Genomic DNA, 21,970 nt, shown 5'->3' with positions numbered 1-21,970 from the left:
TGTTAGTGAAAAATAAATACTACCAGACTATTTAGCCACAAGACATTTTATTTTGAAATGGCAGGAAATCAAATATCACATTTTGTAGTTCAGTTATCAAGGATTGTAACCTACCCAAAACATTATTTTCAGTGGGAATGTCCCACTATGAGGGAAAGTCTAAATAGGATAGTGTGCCTGTGGTGTTGGTTTGGCTTTTAGGGAATAACCTAATAAGTGGAATCATGAATTCATACCAATTCCCAATTGTGTGAAAATGTCAGCGCTATTAACTCACAATTACAGGCTAAACAGCTGCAATTGTATAATATTAACTCACAATTACAATAGTATAAGAACAGAACATAAGAAAACCAGACACAGGTGCTAACAGTGATCAGTGGGTGTGGCCAGGACACTGACATCTCACAGATCAAGGGGCTCAGTGCAGAGCTGGAGCATGGCATGAAAAAAAACATGAAGTTATCATGAGCACTACATGGCAAGCATATTTATATATGAGTGTATATACTCAGTTATACAGAAAAAATCCAAGATATTATAACAAGTGGTGTGTCTATATACTTTCTCTCAGGGTGTTAAATTCTAGTACATCTCTGTCAGCTAAAGTAGTGTATGCCGTTCTGCGATTAATATGCTGTATTTTGTGTCTTATTTTTCTGTTTCAGCAAGTTCAGGAATTGCAGGGTTTTCTTTTTGTGAACTGAATAAATTAACCACTCTCTTCCTCTCTGTCTCCGCAGTCCGTCTCAGCCACTGTTGGACAGGTCTCTCCCTGACTTCAACACCTTCAGCTCAGTGGAGGACTGGCTGTCTGCTATTAAGATGTCTCAGTATAGAGACAATTTTCTCAACTCTGGCTTCACTTCCTTGCAACTCATCGCCCAGATTACTTCAGAGTGAGTCTATAGCTTGTTATAATCATGACATGTCACTGATAAAACCTTTCAGGAAAATCCAGTATTCAGTAAAGGTGACTGGACTTATATCCTGGAAAGCTTATATCCTCACATCGAATCATGTCAGGAATGATTCTCAGCAAGTCTTCATTGGCTGACAGAAATGCAAGTTAATTAAAAAAAAAAAAAAAAACAGTTTAGGAAATACTGCTGGCAATATGATTCTGTTGATTCTAGTCTCAATTATTTTATTTCCTCACTCAACAAAATGTATTATTTACTATCTATATACATGTATTAGAAATAACATTACATTAACACCCATAAGTGTCTAGTTAAAACTCATTCATTTTAACATTAAAAAGTAGCTCTATGGTGCATACAATATATAAGCTACCGTATATGTGTTACTATACTGGGCGAAGACAAACGTGGACGAACAGTCTAGAACGCGTGGGACAGACAAAAGACGAATTATGGAAGGAAATTCAAGGTCAGGCGATCGGGCAAACAGGTAATACTAGGCTTAGGCATAATCGTAATCGTAACACAATGCGAATATCAAGACCAGGTTGGCAGATACGAAAACTAAGGCTTAGTACACGACAGAGATGAGGCTGCTGAGCGTTTACTTCGCGAGACGCTGAAGTTAACGAGGCTTTTTATAACTCATGGTGCCACACAGGTGTGCGTACTCAATATTCCGGCGAACTTGAGCGCAGGCTGGGAAGTGTAGTCCTCGTCCGCCATGTTTGTAGGCGGCACTGTAAGATGAGTACTGCGGCCACGTGTTCGCCGTGGCGTAACAATATGTGTCTACTTAGTATAATCTATAAAATGTTGATTATGATAATTATATGCTCATAGTTGTTGTGTAATTACATTATTTAAAATGAACTATAAAAGACCTCTAGATATAACAAAATATTATTAATACCATGGAGCTGTTGTATTCTCAATTTTGATTGGTCAAATGTTTTTCATAATTTTTTTTATAACAGAATGGCTTGTTCTAAAATATTATCATTTAAATTGTAACAACTCCTTCACTGTGACTTGTATAGCAGACACTCCATAGAATCTAAGCATTTGGAACAGTCACAAGTAAGGCTGTTCCTTTAAGTTTTCCACCACAGGAAAGTCTTCAGGACAGATGACTTTGCACTTTCTCTGTAAAATGGCAAACTGCATTTCTCTGTCTTGTAATGTAAGTGCTAACAGGAACTAAGTTGTTTAGTAGATTACAACATTGTGTAAAGTTACCATATTAAATGTAACTAATAAAGTATAAAAATATGACATCTTCTTTTACTAGGTGTAATCATTGGTAAATTGATGTGGGAACAAAACATTTCATGACATACTGTTATTGGAAAATCATCAACTTCTGTACGGTTGATTATAATTCTGTTTATTCCTTGCATTAATTATGCAAAATCTAGTGCAAGTGTAAAAATAATGTTTAAGGAGTACAGTGCAGAGATGCTATTGGCAAGTTGACATTGCATGAGAATAATTAGAGGAACTGCTGAAGGAAAGATACAGTTCAGAATGTGTGCTGATTTATTAATGTATTATCTTTTTAATTGACCTGAAACACCTTCCTAGCGGCTGTTTTTGGAATTGACTGCTTGCGGGGTGGGAGGTGTCAATAATGATTTAATTCTACAAATTACTTATTTTAATCTGAAGGTGTAAGTGTTCAGGACATAAACAGATAGTAATTCATAGTTATTATAGCATATTAGCTTATTATTATGGGCTTTCGGGTGTATGTAGGAAAATATCTTCCTCTCTTCTTCTTTGAAAACTTTAAATGACATTTCTGTCATGAAAAAATAATAATTAAACCTGCTATTAACACTAAACTTACCTATTCAGATGTCTGGGTTTTTTTTCCAATTGTGAGAGCTTGTACGAGCCAAGGAGAAGCAAAAAACTCACTGCCATCATACATTCCTGACATGAATTAAGTATTTCTACTCATATTCAGCAATAGGGAGGCAATTTTTCTTCAGCCACTTGACACACTTGTGAAGATCAGAAGCTGTGATGAACAGACTGCTTTTGTTAGAAGTGAATTAGTGAACTTGGGCTTAATGACTTACAGGAGTGGAGACACATGCACACACAGCTTTCATCTGTTTTCATAGTCAGGAGCATGTGGGAGTGTTCTTTATTTATTTTAAAATATTTTTTTAATTCCTGTCTCTCTATTTGTCTCTATATCTTTAAATCTCTATTCTGCCCCTCCCCTGTACTTCTGTATCTTTCAAATTGAAATTGCTGCTTTATCTTATCTTCCTCTCTGTGTTGGTTTTGGCTGTCTGAGTCCCTATACCTTTAGATTTCCTCCCTCACTATTCTTCTTTCTATTCTATCTCTCTGTCTCTCCGTTTATACTTCTTTCTCTATATGTTCCTCTGTGGGTTTATCGCTCTATAAGCCCTTAATTACTAAGATCCCAAATAGGAGACATAAATAGTGGATGTTTTGGGGTGATTTACAAAGAATAATAGCATAATTTATGTCACATGCAAGGTAGTGGGAGAAAACAGTATGTAAATTAATATTATTGGTTTTGTGATATTAGTTCTTGATTACGAGTTCAGATCTCTGGAGGAGTCAAACTGAAACTTGCCACATATTTATTTGCACACCCAGAATAACTCTGATTACAGGCAGTGAACCATATCAGGAAAAAAATGAATAAGAAAATAAAAAATATATGTTCTCTCAGCCTCTATGTAAATGCTGTTGGCATGAGATGAGGGAATGAATGTTGTCATAAATTAATATTTACCTTTAATATTGTTATCATTTTCTTATTTGCTTATTAAGTCTTGTCATTATTAAAACACAATGAATTATATAATTTTATCTTCACCTACCAGAAACAGGCTTCTGCCATTTTAATATCTGCCCATTGGTCACACTAATTTGCTTTTCTCTAAATGACATTTAGGCTTGGTAAATCACATTGTGGGTGTAAAACTGCCTTGTATTTGTGTATTTATATTATATATCAGTATTATAAAGTTTGCACGTTTTTTTCCACCCACAAAACTGTACACCAACTTTGTCCATCTCCATGCCCCTGTTCACTATTTCTGTGCCTTTTTTAATGTCTCTTTAATTGTAAATACAGCCATCTTGTCTTTCTCTGTCTAATTCACTGTATTTGCTTGTGCATTTTAGAGAATATCAGCTACCCTCTCCTGTCAGTTATAAACGCTTATTTAGTGTCTCTTTCCAAGTTCATACAAGTTCTCCCAGTTCCAGGCCCTGATATAGTTAAGCTCTCTTTGCTCTTAATACACTAACATGAATATGCAAAAGCTGTTAGAACATGAGAATATTAGCTTCGGCTGGGCATCTGGAGTGCAGCAGCTATGGTTTAAATAACATATTCAAATTGATTTATTTTACTGAAAACAGACTATCCAGAATTTAGAATGTACAGGGAGCAGTTTCAAGTGACACTTCAGCTGTTTTCAGGGTTTCAACAGGTGTTTGAGAGACTGAAGGAAAATAAAAGAAAACAAAGTAGTTAAGTAGTTCTAATGAAAATGATTTTTGATCATCAGACCAGGTTGTAAAGTTTCAAAGGCTTACAGGAGTGGAACACAATGTGGTTTTCTGTTGTTGTAGCCCATCAGCCTCACGTTTTGGCTTGTGCATTCTGAGATTCTTTTCTGAGTAGTTATTTGAGTGGTTATTTGAGTTAAAGAGTGGTTATATGAGTTACTGAGGCTTTCCTGTCATCTTAAACCAGTCTGGCCATGCTTCTCTCCTCTCCATCTGTCATCAGCGTCAAAATCTCATTTCGTTTTTCGCATCATTCTGTGTAAACTCTAGAGACTGCTGTGTGTGAAAATTCCAGGAGATCAACACTTTCTGAAATTCTCTAACCAGCTCCTCTGGCACCAACAGCCACTGAAATCACATTTTCCCCATTCTGATGTTTGATGTGAATATTAATTGAAGCTTTTGACCAGTATCTGCATAATGTTATGCATTGAACTGCTGCCATGTGATTGGATGATTGCATGAATGAGCAAGTGTACAGGTGTTCCTAATAAATTGGTCAATGAGTGTATAATACAGCGGAAAAATATGAATACTGTACAGTATAATGTCACTGTTACTGTAATAATATGAATTCGTATTAATACTTAAAATTAATAGCCAGACACAAAACAGGCCCATTTCATCTTTAACCAGCTTTGACATATGTTAATTGTTGTCTCTCAATTCTTTCTGACAGAGACTTGTTGAGGATAGGCGTGACTCTGGCTGGCCACCAGAAGAAGATCCTGAGCAACGTGCAGACCATGCAGATGAGCCAGTGCCAGTCTCCAACAGCACTGGCATGACTACAGCAGGCGCCGGTTGACGGGCCAGGCATCCTGCTTAGTGTGCAGGAGCGGGTGAGCACTGGCACGTCAGAGCGCGCCAGAGTTGAGACAATCATTCTGATCTGATAAAGAGACACACATGTGCCGATACACACTACAGATGAGTGTGTTTGTAAAGAGAAAACAAAACAGGGATACCTGTCTGTCTGTCCATTTATCTGTCTCTGGCTGTACATACAGGATTTCCATCTGGCCATTATTATTTAAGCAAAGACAGTCAAACTGTTTCTAATACCAAGGACATGTGTACTATTTTTTTCTTCCCTTTCAGTTTGCTCATGATTCATCATGCTGATTCTTTTCTTTTTCTCAACGATTTTTAAATTGGGAGCGCAATTGAGGATCTACTACAAAGCAGAAAAAAAACACCTCCAGATGTACTTCTTTTTTTTGGGTTGCTGTTACATATTCATTTTCTTTTCTATTGAAACAAAATACTGTACAGCTATACCTCGTAGTCCTCTGCTTCCCAGCATCACTACCTGACAGCTGGCTTTGCCAAAGGACGTCTTGAACGGCCTCTGTGTATATCTTTAAATAAATATGAATATATCTTTGGAGTAAACCTTCATATTGAAGGTGCTTTGTAACAGATACATATGTGCATACTTTTCTCCTTCTCCGGCACAATATGCGTTGCGTAGATAATACTGGACTCATGGAACACTTCCAAGAAAAGGAATTAAATGTAGTCAAACTGGGGAAATTAAATAAAGCCCAAAAGGACGATCTTCAAAGATTTGTGGCTGTCTTGGAGCCAACACTGTAGAAATGTGATTTAATTGTGTATAAACACCTTGTAGGGTAAAGCAAATGAAATCTTCAGGCTACCAAACTGGATGATGTATAGTGTAGAAGTTTTCATGCTGATGAACACTTAACTGTACAGGTTTTCTCTTCTTCTTCTTCTTCTTCTGTACATGTTCTTTTTCTTCCTTTCTTTATGATCCTCTCTGGGTTTCTCTTGTTCGTTTGTGCTGAAGTGTTTGGCAGAGTTGTCTAAGGACAGCTGTGTGTGTGTGTGCGTGTGTGTGTGTGTGTGTGTGTGTGTGTGTGTGTGTGTGTGTGTGTGTGTGTGTGTGTGTGTTTGCTACCTAAACTCTCTGGTATGTCCATGTTAGTGTTATTGCACTGTTTAATATGCTGTACTGCTGTTCGTCTTCAAAACAGGGTCTTCAAAATTCGCTAATCAAGTGTTTACATATACAATGAACTGATGAGCATATAGTCAGCTAGTGCTAGGATGATCACCACGAGTCTCTCTCTCTCACATACACACACACACACACACACACACAAGCACACAGTTAATGTGTGGGACATGAAACACCACATGTGTTCAGATAACATTGTTGAACCTAGTGCACAAGGTCTCTGACATCAGTCTGGTTCAAAGAGTGACTGGTCATCTGTGGCTAGGCTGTATAGCTGCATGAACCTTTGCTAACAGATGTCCAGTGCCCTATCAATGAACACATTCTCCTGAAGTGATAATTGAGATCTCACTCACACACACACACACACACACACACACACACACACACACACACACACACACACACACACACACAGGCTTTGTGCTGTCCTGCTCTCTCTTCTTTAGTTGCCACGGTGAGGAAAATGAAAGACCTTGCACACTCTGAATAGGGGTGTGGCATATTCTGCTGGCTTGAGATGAGGAAGGAAACTTTATTTTAGTTTAGAAGTTAATGAGTAAAAGATTCAGAGTGAGGGTGTGTTTGCTGAAAGCTCTCTCTTTCTCTCCCTCTTTCTCTCTTTCTCTGCCCTTACTGGAGGCCTTGCTCTCTTCTCCTGTGAACAATATTAGCAATGGTGAGGTTTATGAAAACACAGAAAGAGCTTTCACAGTCTTGTGTGTTAGCAGTCAATGCATGTGTATTTAGAGAGCACCTTTTCTTCATATTCTTCCTCTTTCAGTTCCAGTGCTGAAAAACAGGACAGGGATGCCTCTGCCACTGAGATATTAGAGAGAGATAGGCCACTGTTGCACTTCTGGTGGTGAGGGACTTGTAATAGACTGCTATGAGAGAGTGAGAGAAAGATGGATGGATGGATCAAGTGGTAAAAGTTGCTAGGGAAGAACTGAAGTGGCCCTTGCAGAGCCCTGACCTCAACCCCACTGAACACCTTTGGGATGAATTGGAATGCAGAATATATCCCATGTCTGTGATGGTCAATTCAATTCAGTTTTATTTGTATAGCACTTTTAACAATGGACATTGTCACAAAGCAGCTTTACAGGTGTCTACAAACATTTGTCCATATAATGTAGGTTATCAGATGGGTGGAGGGGTGAATGAACCATTTTTTGAAAGGCTGGATGGATGGATGGATGGATAGATAGATGAATGAATGTATGGGTGAAAGGAAGGAAGAATGAGTGGATGGATGGTAGACTGGGTAGATGAATGGACAGTTCAGACGGATGGATGGATGGTGCAGGAGTGGATGCATTGATGGATGGTTGGGTGTTTGGATGGAAGGATGAACCAGTGGTTGGATAGAAGGTTGGCCAGTGGATGGATGCAGTAGACAGGTGGATTGAGTTTCCAATTAAGAAAGAGGGATAAAGAAATACACATGCCTGTCTGATGTGTTCTTAATTATGTCACATTCAATGCATTGTCTGCATAAAATGTTAATTTTTTATTGAGTCTACACAAGAGTTTTAAAATATAAACCTTTACATGAATCATGGATGAGCTACAAACAATTTAAATCAGGTTAATGTATCTGGTGGTAATCTGAAAAGCAGCGTTCTGGCATAAAGCTTCGATTTAATATATATATATATATATATATATATATATATATATATATATATATATATATGTATATACATAGAGTATCTCACAAAAGTGAGTACACCCCTCACATTTTTGTAAATATTTGATTATATCTTTTCACGTGACAACACTGAAGAAATGACACTTTGCTACAATGTAAAGTAGTGAGTGTACAGCTTGTGTAAGAGTGTAAATTTGCTATCCCCTCAAAATAACTCAACACACAGCCATTAATGTCTAAACCGCTGACAACAGAAGTGAGTACACCCCTAAGTGAAAATGTCTAAATTGGGCCCAATTAGCCATTTTCCCTCCCCGGTGTCATGTGACTTGTTAGCGTTACAAGGTGTCAGGTGTGAATGGGGAGCAGGTGTGTTAAATTTGGTGTCATCGCTCTCACAATCCCTCGTACTGGTCACTGGAAGTTCAACATGGCACCTCAAGGCAAAGAACTCTCTGAGGATCTGAAAAAAAGGATTGTTGCTCTACATAAACATGGCCTAGGCTATAAGAAGATTGCTAAGACCCTGACACTGAGCTGCAGCACGGTGGCCAAGACCATACAGCAGTTTAACAGGACAGGTTCCACTCAGAATAGGCCTCGCCATGGTCGACTAAAGAAGTTGAGTGCACATGCTCAGCGTCATATGCAAAGGTTGTCTTTGGGAAATAGACGTATAAGTGCTGCCAGCATTGCTGCAGAGGTTGAAGGGGTGGGGGGTCACCCCGTCAGTGCTCAGACCATATGCCGCACACTGCATCAAATTGGTCTGCATGGCTGTTGTCCCAGAAGGAGGCCTCTTCTAAAGATGATGCACAAGAAAGCCTGAAGACAAGCAGACTAATGACATGGATTACTGGAACCATGTCCCGTGGTCTGATAAGACCAAGATAAACTTATTTGGTTCAGATGGTGTCAAGTGTGTGTGGCGGCAAACAGGTGAGGAGTACAAAGACAAGTGTGTCTTGCCTACAGTCAAGCATGTTGGTGGGAATGTCATGGTCTGGGGCTGCATGAGTGCTGCCGGCACTGGGGAGCTACAGTTCATTGAGGGAACCATGAATGCCAACATGTATTGTGACATACTGAAGCAGAGCCTGATCCCCTCCCTTTGGAGACTGGCTGCAGGGCAGTATTCCAGCATGATAATGACTTTTGCCTTGCTAAAGAAGCTGAGGGTGAAGGTGATGGGCTGGCCAAGCATGTCTCCAGACCTAAACCCTATTGAGCTATCTGTGGGGCATCCTCAAATGGAAGGTGGAGGAGCAGAAGGTCTCTAACATCCACCAGCTCCATGATGTCGTCATGGAGGAGTGGAAGAGGACTCCAATGGCGGCCTGTGAAGCTTTGCTGAACTCCATGCCCAAGAGTTTTAAGGCAGTGCTGGATTATAATGGTGGCACCTAAAATATTGACACTTTGGGGGCAATTTGGACATTTTCACTTAGGGGTGTACTCACTTTTGTTGCCTGTGGTTTAGACATTAATGGCTGTGTGTTGAGGTATTTTGAGGGGACAGCAAATTTACACTGTTATACAAGCTTTACACTCACTACTTTACATTGTAGCAAAGTGTCATTTCTTCAGTGTTGTCACATGAAAAGATATAATTCAATATTTACAAAAATGTGAGGGGTGTACTCACTTTTGTGAGATACTGTACATACATAAAGCTAAAGACTATAAGAAAGATGGTTTTGATTGTTTTGAGAGAATGTCCCTTTAGGTCTGTCTCTACAATCCATGGACATGAAAGTGTGTGTTTCTCTGTTTAAATCATATCTTGTTTCAATCCTTTTTTTATTTTTATTTATTTTTTTTTTTTAACCAAAGTAAAAAAAAAAACACACACACAAAGAAAAAAGCTGGGAATGTTGAGTTTCTTCTAGAGGAGGTTCATCCTCGTGTGCTGCAAATGGATTCATGTCCAAGAGAACATGGTTGTGGTTACACTGGGATTTGCTTCTTTTGTTCTAATTTTATAACTCTTTGCTGGGAGTGTAGACACACACATACTCACTTCTGTGTAGTTTTGGCAGACTTATACCAGTGCTTCTTTTTAAGCATGCCAACAGAAAAGCAAGGTATGTCACATCTGTAGGTTCACCTGCACGGCTCACACACATGGGCAAATGCAGGAGAATAGATTAAGTTTCTGGGTGTGAGGCTGTGTGTGTGTAGGTGTGTGTGCATGAGATGAGAAGACTGTGTGGAACCCAGACAGAGTGTCCTTTTACATGTGTACCATGAGAGAGAGACAGAGAGAGAGAGAGAGAATGAATGTGGACATTAGAAGCATGGCATGGACACTCATTCCCGCGTTTATGTATATATAAATTTAAAGGAAATGCCCCTCATTTCCTGCTTTGTGTCTCTGTATAGTTAAAACCTGTTTATTGTGATGAGTATGTCAGAGTTTGTAACTGTATCTTTCTGAGAAATATTGTACTAAAAAAACTCAATAAAGATCTTGGTAGTCCAGAAATCACACATGTATTATATGTGTTGTGTTCAAGGATTCTGGTGAAAAGGAACAATGTTTCTTTTTCTTGTTGTATATTTAATTTGACAGGCAATGAGCTTTGAGAATGAAACCAATTTGTCATTGTGTCAAATGAAAAAAGTGTTGTGTGGTAAGCGGTATCCTAGCAGTGGGAAACTTTATGGGTTGATACTGCATTGCAGAATCAGAGAGAAAGAGGCTGCATCTGAAACCGCGTACTGTGACAGTACATACTGCATTCGATGCAGTACCTACTGTATGGCCATTGAAACAGTACATACATATCAGTATGTGTGTGTAGTATGAATACAATCCTGGACATACTACATCTGCCATTTTGGCATTGTCATGTGACCTTCAATGTCATCACAAACACAAAAATCTTAAAGGGACCACCAGGTTAAAGCAACCACACTAACGGCAAAATACACATCAGCAAAGTTAACTGAATTAGCAATTTAATCTGGGCAGTGTTAACAGGATGAGGTAAATTTGTTGCTATTAGCTTGTCCAGCTAAGGCATGATGGAGATCAGAAAAATGTTTCAAATGCTGTGACAACAGTTTTCTTGTTTAAACCTTCAACCAGTTAACAATTTATTTGGGAATTATTGAACAAGTCCTGTTTAGCCAGGTTTAACACTTTAAAAAAGCATATGAGCTGTCTTTTGTCTTTTTTTTTTTGAGCTTGTCCGCACCAGTCCCATTGCATGATGGGATTTTTGACTTGCGTATTGACCATCGGTTGCATTCTGCAAAGTCTCACCAGGAGCAGTACACCATTCAGGTATTTCTCCCCTACTGCTTCTCTTCTACTGAGTTTCAGACATACTACCCCTCTGGCATACAACTTTTCACCTAATGTGTAGTAGGGTAGTACGCAATTTCAGACGCAGCTAGACAGTGTGTGAGAGAAATTAGCTTTGTCAAATACCACATATTGAATAGAGCTGAGTGACTAAATTTATTTATTTATTTACTCACTTATTTTGTCACCATCATTTCTGAAAATATAATATTGTTGGTAGTTTCATTGCAGCTTGTTGCAACTCTTTACTATACATTCACATTACTGCAAACTGAGTTTGGCTGCTTTGGGGCTTGTCATTAAAATGGTGTCAAGGGAAAATAGCTATATTTAGACAGGAAATGGTGGCTCATTAATTTTAGATGACTGGTCAGAAGGTTGTGCAGTCTCAGCACCACCAAGTTGGCATGGTTGGGTCCCTGAGCAAGACTCTTACATCCCTAACTGCTCTTTGTATCCTGCCTCAATTGTAAGTCACTTTGGTTGAGTAAATATAAATATTAAAATTGTTGCTGTCTCTTTGTGATTCTGATACTGTACTAACTGAATGTTCACATATATGGATTGACTTTTGCCCTTTTTTTTTTTTTTATAATTTACTTTCTTTTTTCCCATCCATTTTGGTCATTGCCAATTAGCTAGAGTTCCCCTACTGTGCAACAGTTACCAACCAGGAAAGGTAAGGGCTAACTGTTGTTGTCTTAGATAGGTGTGCAGTTGTGCCAGTGTTGTAACTGACCAGACTCAGCTAGATAGTGAGGTTCCATGTTCTGAAGAGGTTTGTTGCAAATTAAGGCAGTGACATCTCAGTCCAAAATCAAAATATTGATAGAGATGAAAACACGATTTCACAGTTCCCAAGGCCAAAGAATAAATGAGTAGACAAAATAAGGGTTCATCTTACATACTGATAGACTTTAATAACTTTTACATTTTCTTTCCATATCAACCAGCTCTACTACCATATGCCAGAATAGTAAAGCACTGTAGTATGATTGCAGATAGTTTCCATGCACATACGCACATTTGCATAACACAGTACTTACAATAAAATGGGGAGCTTTTCTGTTTCAGCATAGCTGATACACATATAATGAATACTCATAATCTCAGTGCACTTTCTCAGATTGCAATGCAGAAAAGAAAAGCTTTATCTCAACAATCACATTCTTTGTTTCTTTAAAAACATCACACTCTTGTCATTTAGATGGGTTTTTATAAAATGCTTTATCGCAGCAGAACTTTTCTTTTTATCTTGGAATCTTGGAAATGGTACAAAGCAGCATGTTCTCACTGAAGAATGAGCATTGCCATTGAATACAGTGTGCTTTCAAAGTGCTTTAATAATGTAGTAATAAAAGTACAGCTTGATCTTAAATCAAGAGATTCTGGTTCACTAAAAAACTAAAGAGCATTTTATATTCTGTCTTTACTTATATGGAGTATTGACTGGAGTAGTGACAACATACTGTTCCACCCATATCTCTGTGTACTTTCACATCTATCAGTCCATTATTTGAGTTTGAAACAGAGTGAAATTGATACTTTTTTTTGTTTTATTTAGTTTGACTTAGTTTCACACTGTATGTAATTAAAAGAAATGAATGAAAAAAAGGCAATAGAAAAAGGAAACAAAGCTATACCAGGCATGCATAGAAATCACAAAAATCACCTGAGCGATAGACTTCACTTGAAACAGGAGAGATAAAGAGATTTTGCTCAGACTGTTTATTTTTGGTTTGTACGACTGCTGTGTTTCTCAAAAACCTAAATTAACCACACAAAGGTAGAAAACACTCCAGGGTTCGATTCAAACAAACTAATCCTGCATATGCATATGAAAGCACCTTGAATCATTATGTGAGGAAAGAAAGTATCTTAAAACTTCTCCACACTCCCACCGCATTTTCAGGGTGCTTAACTTTCTTTCTTCTCCCACTGTTTCTTCTTTAATTCTATTATCCAGAACCATGGCCATTTTTATGCATTGTGACAGGTCATTTTTCACGCCAGCATTGCTAATGGGAGAAATCAATGCCAGGTTACGAAAATGCTATAATCTTACCCCCACCATTGCACTAATTGTCAATTATGCATGTTTAATGGCTATTTATTGGGGGTGATTTAGCACATGGCTGGCGTTGGAAAACTCTTTGCTTTAACTGATGTGTTATCTTAAGGGATATAATTAAACTTAACAGAGTACATGCACAGGGCTCAGGAAGGAAATGTATAACCCCAATGCCAAAAAAGTTGGGATGCTGTGTACACTGTAAATAAAAACAGAATGCAATGATTTGCAAATGTCATAAACTCATATGTTATTTACAATAGAACATAGAAAACATATCAAATGTTTAAACTGAGGAAATGTACAATTTTAAGAAAAAATGTGGTAATTTTAAATTTGATGGCTGCAACACATCTCAAAAAAGTTGGGGTGGGGGCAACAAAAGGCTGGAAAAGTATGTGTTACTGAAAAGAAACAGCTGGAGGTTAATTGGCAACAGGCCAGTAACATGATTTGGTATAAAAAGAGAATCTTAGAGAGGCAGAGTCTTTCTTAAGTAAACATGGGCAGAGGTTCACCAATCTGCGAAAAACTGCATCCACAATTTGTGGAACAATTTCAGAATAATGTTCCTTAATGTAAAATTGTGAAGATTATGAATATCTCATGATCTACAGTACATAATATCGTCAAAAGCTTCTGAGAATCTGGAGAAATCTCTGCACAAGGGACAAGGGCTAAAATCAATATTGCATGCCCGTGATCTTTGGGCCTTCCGGTGGCACTGCATAAAAAACAGGCATGATTCTGTAATGGACATCATTGCATGGGCTCAGAAACTCCTCCAGAGCTCATTGTCTGTGAACACAGTTTGCTGTGCCATCCACAAATGCTGGTTAAAGCTCTATCATGCAAAGAAGAAGCCATGTATGACTATGATCCAGAAATGCTGCCGTCTTCTCTGGGCCAAAGCTCATTTAAAATGGATGCATAGTGGAAAACTGCAAATGATGAATCGAAATTTGAAATTCTTTTTGGAAACCATGGACGCTGCGTCCTCTAAACTAAAGAGGACTAAAGAGGAGAGGAATCACCCTGCTTTTTATTAGCTCTCAGTTCAAAAGCCTGCATTTCCGATGGTATGGGGTGCATTAGTGCCTATGGAATGGGCAGCTTGCACATCTGAAAATGCACCATCAATGCTGAAAGGTATATACAGGTTATAGAGCAACATATGCTTCCATGCAAATTCCATCCCATCTTTACTTCTGAGAGACTCTGCCTTTCTAAGATACTCTTTTTTTTATACCCAATCATGTTACTGACCTATTGCCAATTAACCTAATTAGTTACAAAATGTTCCTCCAGCTGTTTCTTTTTAGTAACCCTTACTTTTCCGGGCTTTTGGTGCCCTGTCCCAACTTTTTGGAGACGTGTTGTGGCCATAAAATTCAAAATTACCTTATTTTTTCCTTAAAATGGTACATTTCCGTAGTTTAAACATTTGACATGTTTTCTATGTATTATTGTGAATAGTATACGGTTTTATGAGAATTGCAAATCATCACATTCTATTTTTATTTACATTTTACTCAACTTTTTTGGAATTGGGGTTGTATAAAATGCTTCAAGAACAGGACTAATGGATAAATGTCCGTAAAGCACGAGTGCATCTTGCCATGTTTGAAATGTTTTTCATTTTTCCTGGAATTATGTGTGAAAAATTGGACTCTTTATATGGCAGAAAAATACCTGAAGTTGTAAATGGTGTGAGGAGATCGTTCTCTCTTTCTCTCTTTTCCATTTCTCTACTCTGTCTGCTCTCTTTATAAAAATGCACCAAGCAATCACCTGCTGAAGAAGATTGCTTCTCAGCATGCCGCCTCCAGAGAGGGAGTGAGGCGGGAAAAGGAAGAGAGAGAGAGAGAGAGAGAGAGAGAAAGAGAGAAACAGAGAGGGGGGACCGGGGCAGTGAGACAGAATGAGAGCAGGAAGAAAGAGGGGGAGACAAAAACAAGAGAAAGAATGCAGTAGACAATCCATCTCCTGCCATACAGCCAAAACAGAATGATGCATAAACTACATAAACTACAGAAATGCAGACAGTTTGAGATGGATAGGGAGAACATGGAGAGAGAAATTGACTTGCCCAATGTTGGATTATTTAGAAATTCAGTAGATCTGTCCAAGCACATAAGTCCTCATCCATTCAGTACTCTCCAGCCAAATGTGCTGCTCTGCTCAATATCACTGGAGTCAATTCAGAACAAGCAAGGTAGAACCTCTCATTAGAACCTACTGCACCTCTGTTCTCTTGCCACCGTGAATCTGTGAAATGCTTTGCTCAACCATTTTGTTGCAAAAGTATCTTTTACTTCCTTTGCTTGGTTCAGTTTTACTTTCCCAGCTCTGTCAATAACCAATCATAGAGCACACTCTTCCACTGCCTTCCAAAATCAATTCAACACACTTATTCATTGGTTGATAGCACACTGAGAAGGGCCATCTGATGATACTGTCAAATGGCCACTACGCAATACGACACTCAAGGCTATACAATGTCCAATAGTCAACAACTAAAGGAGTCATTCTACAATTAAGGATATATTCAATGTCTACCAAATGGTAAAATAATAAAATAAAATAAAATACATTTTAAAAAGATGTATTTTTTTTAATGATGGATCAATCAAATATATGATATGATATTTTGATACTATGTTCACTGGTCAAGGTTAAGCAATGCTTTTTCTTTGTTTGTTTTTTTTAGACTTTGATGAAGTGCTACTCAACTGTAAAAAGGTTTGAATTTATTCAGAAAGTTTTGTAATGGTTTGTTTAATATCAGGTTTTTTAACTAAATCATGATTTCTGTTACGGAACGGGAGGTGGAAGCAGAAGCAGGTGCAGATCAGCGTCTTTATTTTTACACAGCAGACAAAACACAGGAAACGCGGTCTATACATTACACACAGAGGTTCAAATACTCATTTAATACTGCGTGAAGTGCACAGTAACACGAGGGGTTTAAATAACAAACAATAATAACAACAATCAAACTAAAACACAGACACGTGGAGTAAATCAAGACACACCCTCGAACATCAACCAATGTTTAAACAGAAGGAGGACCAAAACCAAAACAAAGACACGTGTCCTTATGCCACAGTTCGGGCTCGTGCACGCGCGCTCTACAGCGGGAGTGTAACATATTTCTTTTTTTGTAGGAACAAGGTTTGATCAATTGAATTAATATTTATAAAGCTGTTTTATTGTATGGATTAATTTTTAAAACCTTTAATATACCACAGCTGAAGAAGCATTCATATCCATTGATTTTTAAATGACGTTGTTGGCTTGAGTAGTAACACAGTTGACTGGACATATTATTAACAATTTTATCATTTTTATTTATATTCATGCTGTTTATTTTACAACATTTCAAACAGGGAAAGTTGAAAACAAATTTTCCTTTAAAACATTCCTTTAGTAGCACCACTAAATTGTGTACACAAGGAATAAAAATAATTTAGCACATATACTGTAATAAACAATAATGAACAATTCATCTCTCTGGTGGAGTAACTAATGTTTGTGCCATTCGCTTTCTTTCTCTGCCCTGTTGTTGTGCTTCCCTCCACTGCACTCTTCTCTTCTTATTTACTACATCTTACTCAAAGCTTTTACTGTATTTACCTATCCTTGCTGTCTGTTTTAACGCCAAGCCTCCTGCTGTTTCACTCACTTTAAGTTCCTTTAATATATTGTGTCTCTTTCTTAACAATGTAATAATTCATATGTGGCATAGTATATAATTTATTCATTAATTAGGGGAAACAAAAACAAGACACATACGAGGGCATTAAACTGTGTTGTCATATTGGTATAATTAATATATTATTATTATTATTATTATTATTATTATTATTATTATTATTATTATTATAACATATACTGCTCTGTGTACATCCATATTACTGTTCAACTATGTTACCCACCCTTTCTATCTATTTCAGCATTTTCCTGTCAGGCTAATAAAAAAAGAAAAAAAGTGTTGTTTTACTAAGGTATTCATGAAAATTTTTTAAAAAATTTCTAAAAAATTAATCTAGTCTTTAATTGTGCAATATAATTTATAACATATTAAAATGAAGAAAGAAGACTCACTAAAATGTGTTCAAAATATTTGCTACTAAAGAAATTGATTTTGGTCACATGGTTTTGGGACATACCATTGTTTATGTGGTCAGGGTTCCATTTCGTAATCTATTTGACACAAATTTTGGAAGCATACTGGACATTGAAGGGGAATTTCACCAGAATTGCATTCTTTGGAAACTTATTATCCAAAATAAATTTGTGTACAATAATGCAGCATGCTTTTCAATGTTCATTTTATAATTCAATACAAGTACCTAATCATACTTCCCTAGAAAATAAAAAAAACAGAAAAATGTTTATTTTATGATGTTTTTCTCAAAATACTAGTGTCACAAATTTCCCACTCAATGCACAGCACTGTTCAGAGTGTGGTGAATACTGGTTACACTTGTCATTCATTCTTCATGTGCCTTTTTTTCCTGACTTTGTCCCTGTCCTATCATTGGTCTGTTACCCATTGTGTTCACCTGTTTGCTCTTATCCCTTGTATAGTTTGCCTATTTACCCTGCTGTATCTGTGTTTTGTCAGTCTTACGGTGCATTTAGCATTCTTGTTTCTGTGTTTCATCTTTCCTGGTTTGCTGGTTCCCTATCTCCTCACCTGTTTTCATTTTTGATTATGAATATTATTGCTTGATGCTACCTGTCTGATCTTTGATCCACGCTATTTATGCAAAAATGTAATGAAAATTTAAAATAAAAGGCATTACGATAATATGTTTCCTGCCGTCCATGTAAGCACTAAATGCCAAAACCCTTGTTTACATGAGACTGCAGCCCATGGCAGAGTTGATCAAATTTAAGTATGATACATATAATTACCAAAGCAATCTTCTGTGAGGTAGAAATTATTGTTTCAGGGGAGATGTAGGCACCTGCAGGGCCACTGATTCATTTAGAGCAGAGATGGAGAAAGACTGAGTGGTAAACAGAAACAGATTGGGTGAGAGAGTGAAAGCGCATGACAGTCTTCCCCTTTGGTCACGGTGTTATTGTTTTGTCCAGGGGAATATAGCAGCAGTTGGCATGGTGAGGCCTGTCATTTGTCATTGAGAAAATAAGTGATTAGAGAGTGACAGAGGAAGGCCAACAGCTTTCTGATCCCACAGTTAGCACACACAAACCACAACTGATTAAAATGGACTATATGGCCAACCTGACCATCACACTCATTCAGTTGAGGTCATAAGTTTACATACACCTTGCCGAATCTGCAAAATGTTAATAATTTTCTATTAAAAAGAGACATGATAAAAAAAAGCATTTTGTTTTAATTTAGTACTGCCCTGAATAAGCTTTTTCACATAACAGACAATACTAGCCTAATTACACAAATGAACCAGTTCAAAAATTGACATATGCTTGATTCTTAATTCTGTGTGTTGTTATCTGGATGATCAATGACTGTTTTTATATTTTGCAATAGTTGGTCATGGGTCCCTTGTTTGTCCTGAGCAGTTAAACTGCCCACTGTTTTTCAGAAAAATCCTCCAGGTCCTGCACATTCTTTGTTTTTTCTAGCATATTCTGCATATTTGACCCCTTTCCAATAGTGGCTATATGATTTTGAGATCCATTGTTCACACTGAGGACAACTGAGGGATTCATACACAATTATTACAAAAGGTACAAACATTCACTGATGCTCAAGAAGGCAAAATGATACATTAAGAGCCAGGGGTGTGTGAAATGTTGAACAGGATGATCAGTGTAAATTGTTATTATTTTGTCTTCTGGGAAACATGTAAATATCTTATGTAGCTTCTGAAGGGCAATACTAAATGAAAAAAAAAAGATCTTTAAACAAATAAAAACAGGTAACTACACATCGTATAAAATTTTTTAACTGGTTAATTTGTGTAAATACAGTCATTATTGTGTCTTGTGGGCAATATGTAAACATATGTTATGTGAAATAGCTTATTAAGGGCAGTACTAAATAAAAAAACAAATGCAATTTTTATGATTAACATTTAGCAGATTCTGCAAAATGTATGTAAACTTGTGACCTCAACTGTATGTGTTTTTTCAACATCCTAGATTTAGTCCCCCGTTTCTGTTATAATAACCTCTGCCCTTCTGGGAAGTCTTGTCACAAGATTTTTTTGGGATTTACCACAGCCACACTCCAAACCACAAGAGCATTAGTGAGGTCAGGCACTGATGCCAAGCGAGGAGATCTTTGGCACAGTTGGCATTCCAGATCATCCCAAAGGTGTTCAGTGAGGTTGAGGTCAGAGTTCTTCCATACCAACCTTGGCAAAACATGTCTTTATGGACCTCACTTTGTGCACAGGAGGCATTGTCATGTTGGAACAGGTTTGAGCTCCTTAGTTCCATTAAAGGAAAAAATTAATGCTACAGCATACAAAGACATTATAGATAATTATGTGCTTCCAACATTGTGGCAACAGTTTGGGGAAGAACCACATATGAGTGTGACAGTCAGGTGTTCACAAACCTTTGTCCATATAGTGTATATGCCTTGCTTTTACCTACAGTAAGTAGGCCTAGTACATGTTCTTAAATATATCTTAAAGTATATACTTGAGATTAGTACATAGACCATATATTAAGTTGTTCACAGTTGAAAGGTTTATTAAACTTAAATTAAATTGGCATTAGAAACATAAAGTCAGATCATTAACTATCACAGTTTTAATATAACAACAGAAGAATGGTGGATAATGGACATATATAAACCTGTATAAAGGTTTATGAAAGCATTAGCTATCATAAAGGCTGCTTTCATCAATTTTGACTTAAAAAAGTTTTTTGTTGACTTACATTCATCATAACCTTGTAGCTCAGTGTACTTCTGATAGGTCAGTCACATAATGTAAGTATTTATAAAGATATCAGAAATATGAAACTTACTTTACTTTATGGCTATAGATACAATACATACCACTACTGTTATACTGTAAACCAGCGAATCACACACTGCCAAATGTCTGTGAATTTCAGCTGAAACTGTTTATTTTACTTTACAGTTAATTACACTAGGAAACCAAATTGTGTGGTGTCCCTGTGAAGGGTAATTAATCATTTATACAGATAAATTCACAAGAACATTTTTATACAAGTAAAAGGTTTATTCAAGGTTGATCCTATATGCATTTATTATTCACATTCACACTGTTACATCCTGGGACTTAATGTTATGGTGTATGTACAGTACGTACAGTACTTGTTATGGTTACTTTATGGTTTGCTGTTTTTTCCCTTTTTGTATCTCATGCATAGTGTTCTCATGCCCATTTTTGAGAGACCACTGATATGTTGCAGTCCATTTAAATACCGTAGGTCTCATCAAACAATACAAAATCTATAAGGAAAACAGGCAAAAATAAAATTTATATTCCTCTGGTAGTTCTAACTACCAACCTTGAAAAATTTGTTCAGCCAAAAGTTAATAGTACATTTACATTTTTTTTTTTTTTTTTGCTGTAGTGCTGTGTATCAATGCTCCACTGTGAGCAATTAAAATGTTTTTGTATTGATTTTCAATTTAAAGGAAAGCCCTTGCTAGGTGAAGCACTTTAGGAACATCTAACAATGTCAGATGGAAAAGGTCAATCATGATGAACAACACAGAGTCTGGAGTTTTCTGTTAGGATTGTTAGGGCACCCTACCTCTGTTCCCCCTGCTGTTTCTAATCCCCTGACTGAGTGCACACAGAATCACTCCCTGCTTTTGATTCTTTCTGTGAAAAAAGAAAATAAATTGGTGGAATATTTTCCCACAGAAATTCTGAAAGCAAGTCCATTGTATTCTCAGTTAATTAATTCCTGCAAAGGGCTGTGTTTGCTCTGAAGAGAAGGAGAAACAACAGGACAAGGATGAGAGGGAAGAAGAGGAAGTACACTATCTTACATCAGGAAATTGGAAATTTATATAACAACCATATATATCTAACAATGTTTAAGGTTTCATGTTTTCCATCCACTATCTGTAAGGATTTGAATATTCCGTTTGTATATAGAGACTGAAACACAAAACAAAGTAAACACATCTACAGTAGAGTTAAAAAGTCTGAGACCACTGGTGAAAAAGCTTCAATTTTGCATTATTTTATTATTTAATGCAACAATTTCCATTACAAATTATATTATTGACAACAACTTAGTAGAATGCAGAGTAGAAAATCTTTTAAATATTTACATGAATTTCGGAGTTTCTTAGTATTTGGTATTCTGCTTTTTGCTTTAATGGCTGGCACGGACTCCACAAGTTTGTGCAAAACCTTATGATCCATTTTAGATCAAATCTATGTGAGTGTCATCTGAACACATTCGCAGATCTTCAAACATTTAATAAACAAACAAAAAAACAAACAAACAAACAAAATACAAAGACACA

At 37.1% G+C, this 21,970-nt stretch overlaps 1 protein-coding gene across 2 annotated transcripts in view; it reads left to right on the top strand.

Annotated features, from left to right (window-relative positions):
* Positions 1–8,108, top strand: part of LOC108280618 (ephrin type-B receptor 1-B) — a 380,602-nt gene extending 372,494 nt beyond the window's left edge. For both annotated transcript variants that reach the window (XM_017495793.3, XM_017495792.3), the window contains exons 15-16: positions 744–899; positions 5,167–8,108. In XM_017495793.3, the coding sequence (XP_017351282.1) occupies positions 744–899; positions 5,167–5,275 (265 nt within the window). In that variant the 3' untranslated portion in view covers positions 5,276–8,108. The remainder of the gene's footprint in view (positions 1–743; positions 900–5,166) is intronic.
* The last annotated feature ends 13,862 nt before the right edge of the window (positions 8,109–21,970 follow it).

This window comes from Ictalurus punctatus, chromosome 20, assembly GCF_001660625.3.
Source record: "Ictalurus punctatus breed USDA103 chromosome 20, Coco_2.0, whole genome shotgun sequence".
Classification (NCBI taxonomy): Eukaryota; Metazoa; Chordata; class Actinopteri; order Siluriformes; family Ictaluridae; genus Ictalurus; species Ictalurus punctatus.
The sequence above is the reverse complement of the archived record's forward strand: the minus strand, read 5'-3'. Positions and strand labels throughout refer to the sequence as shown.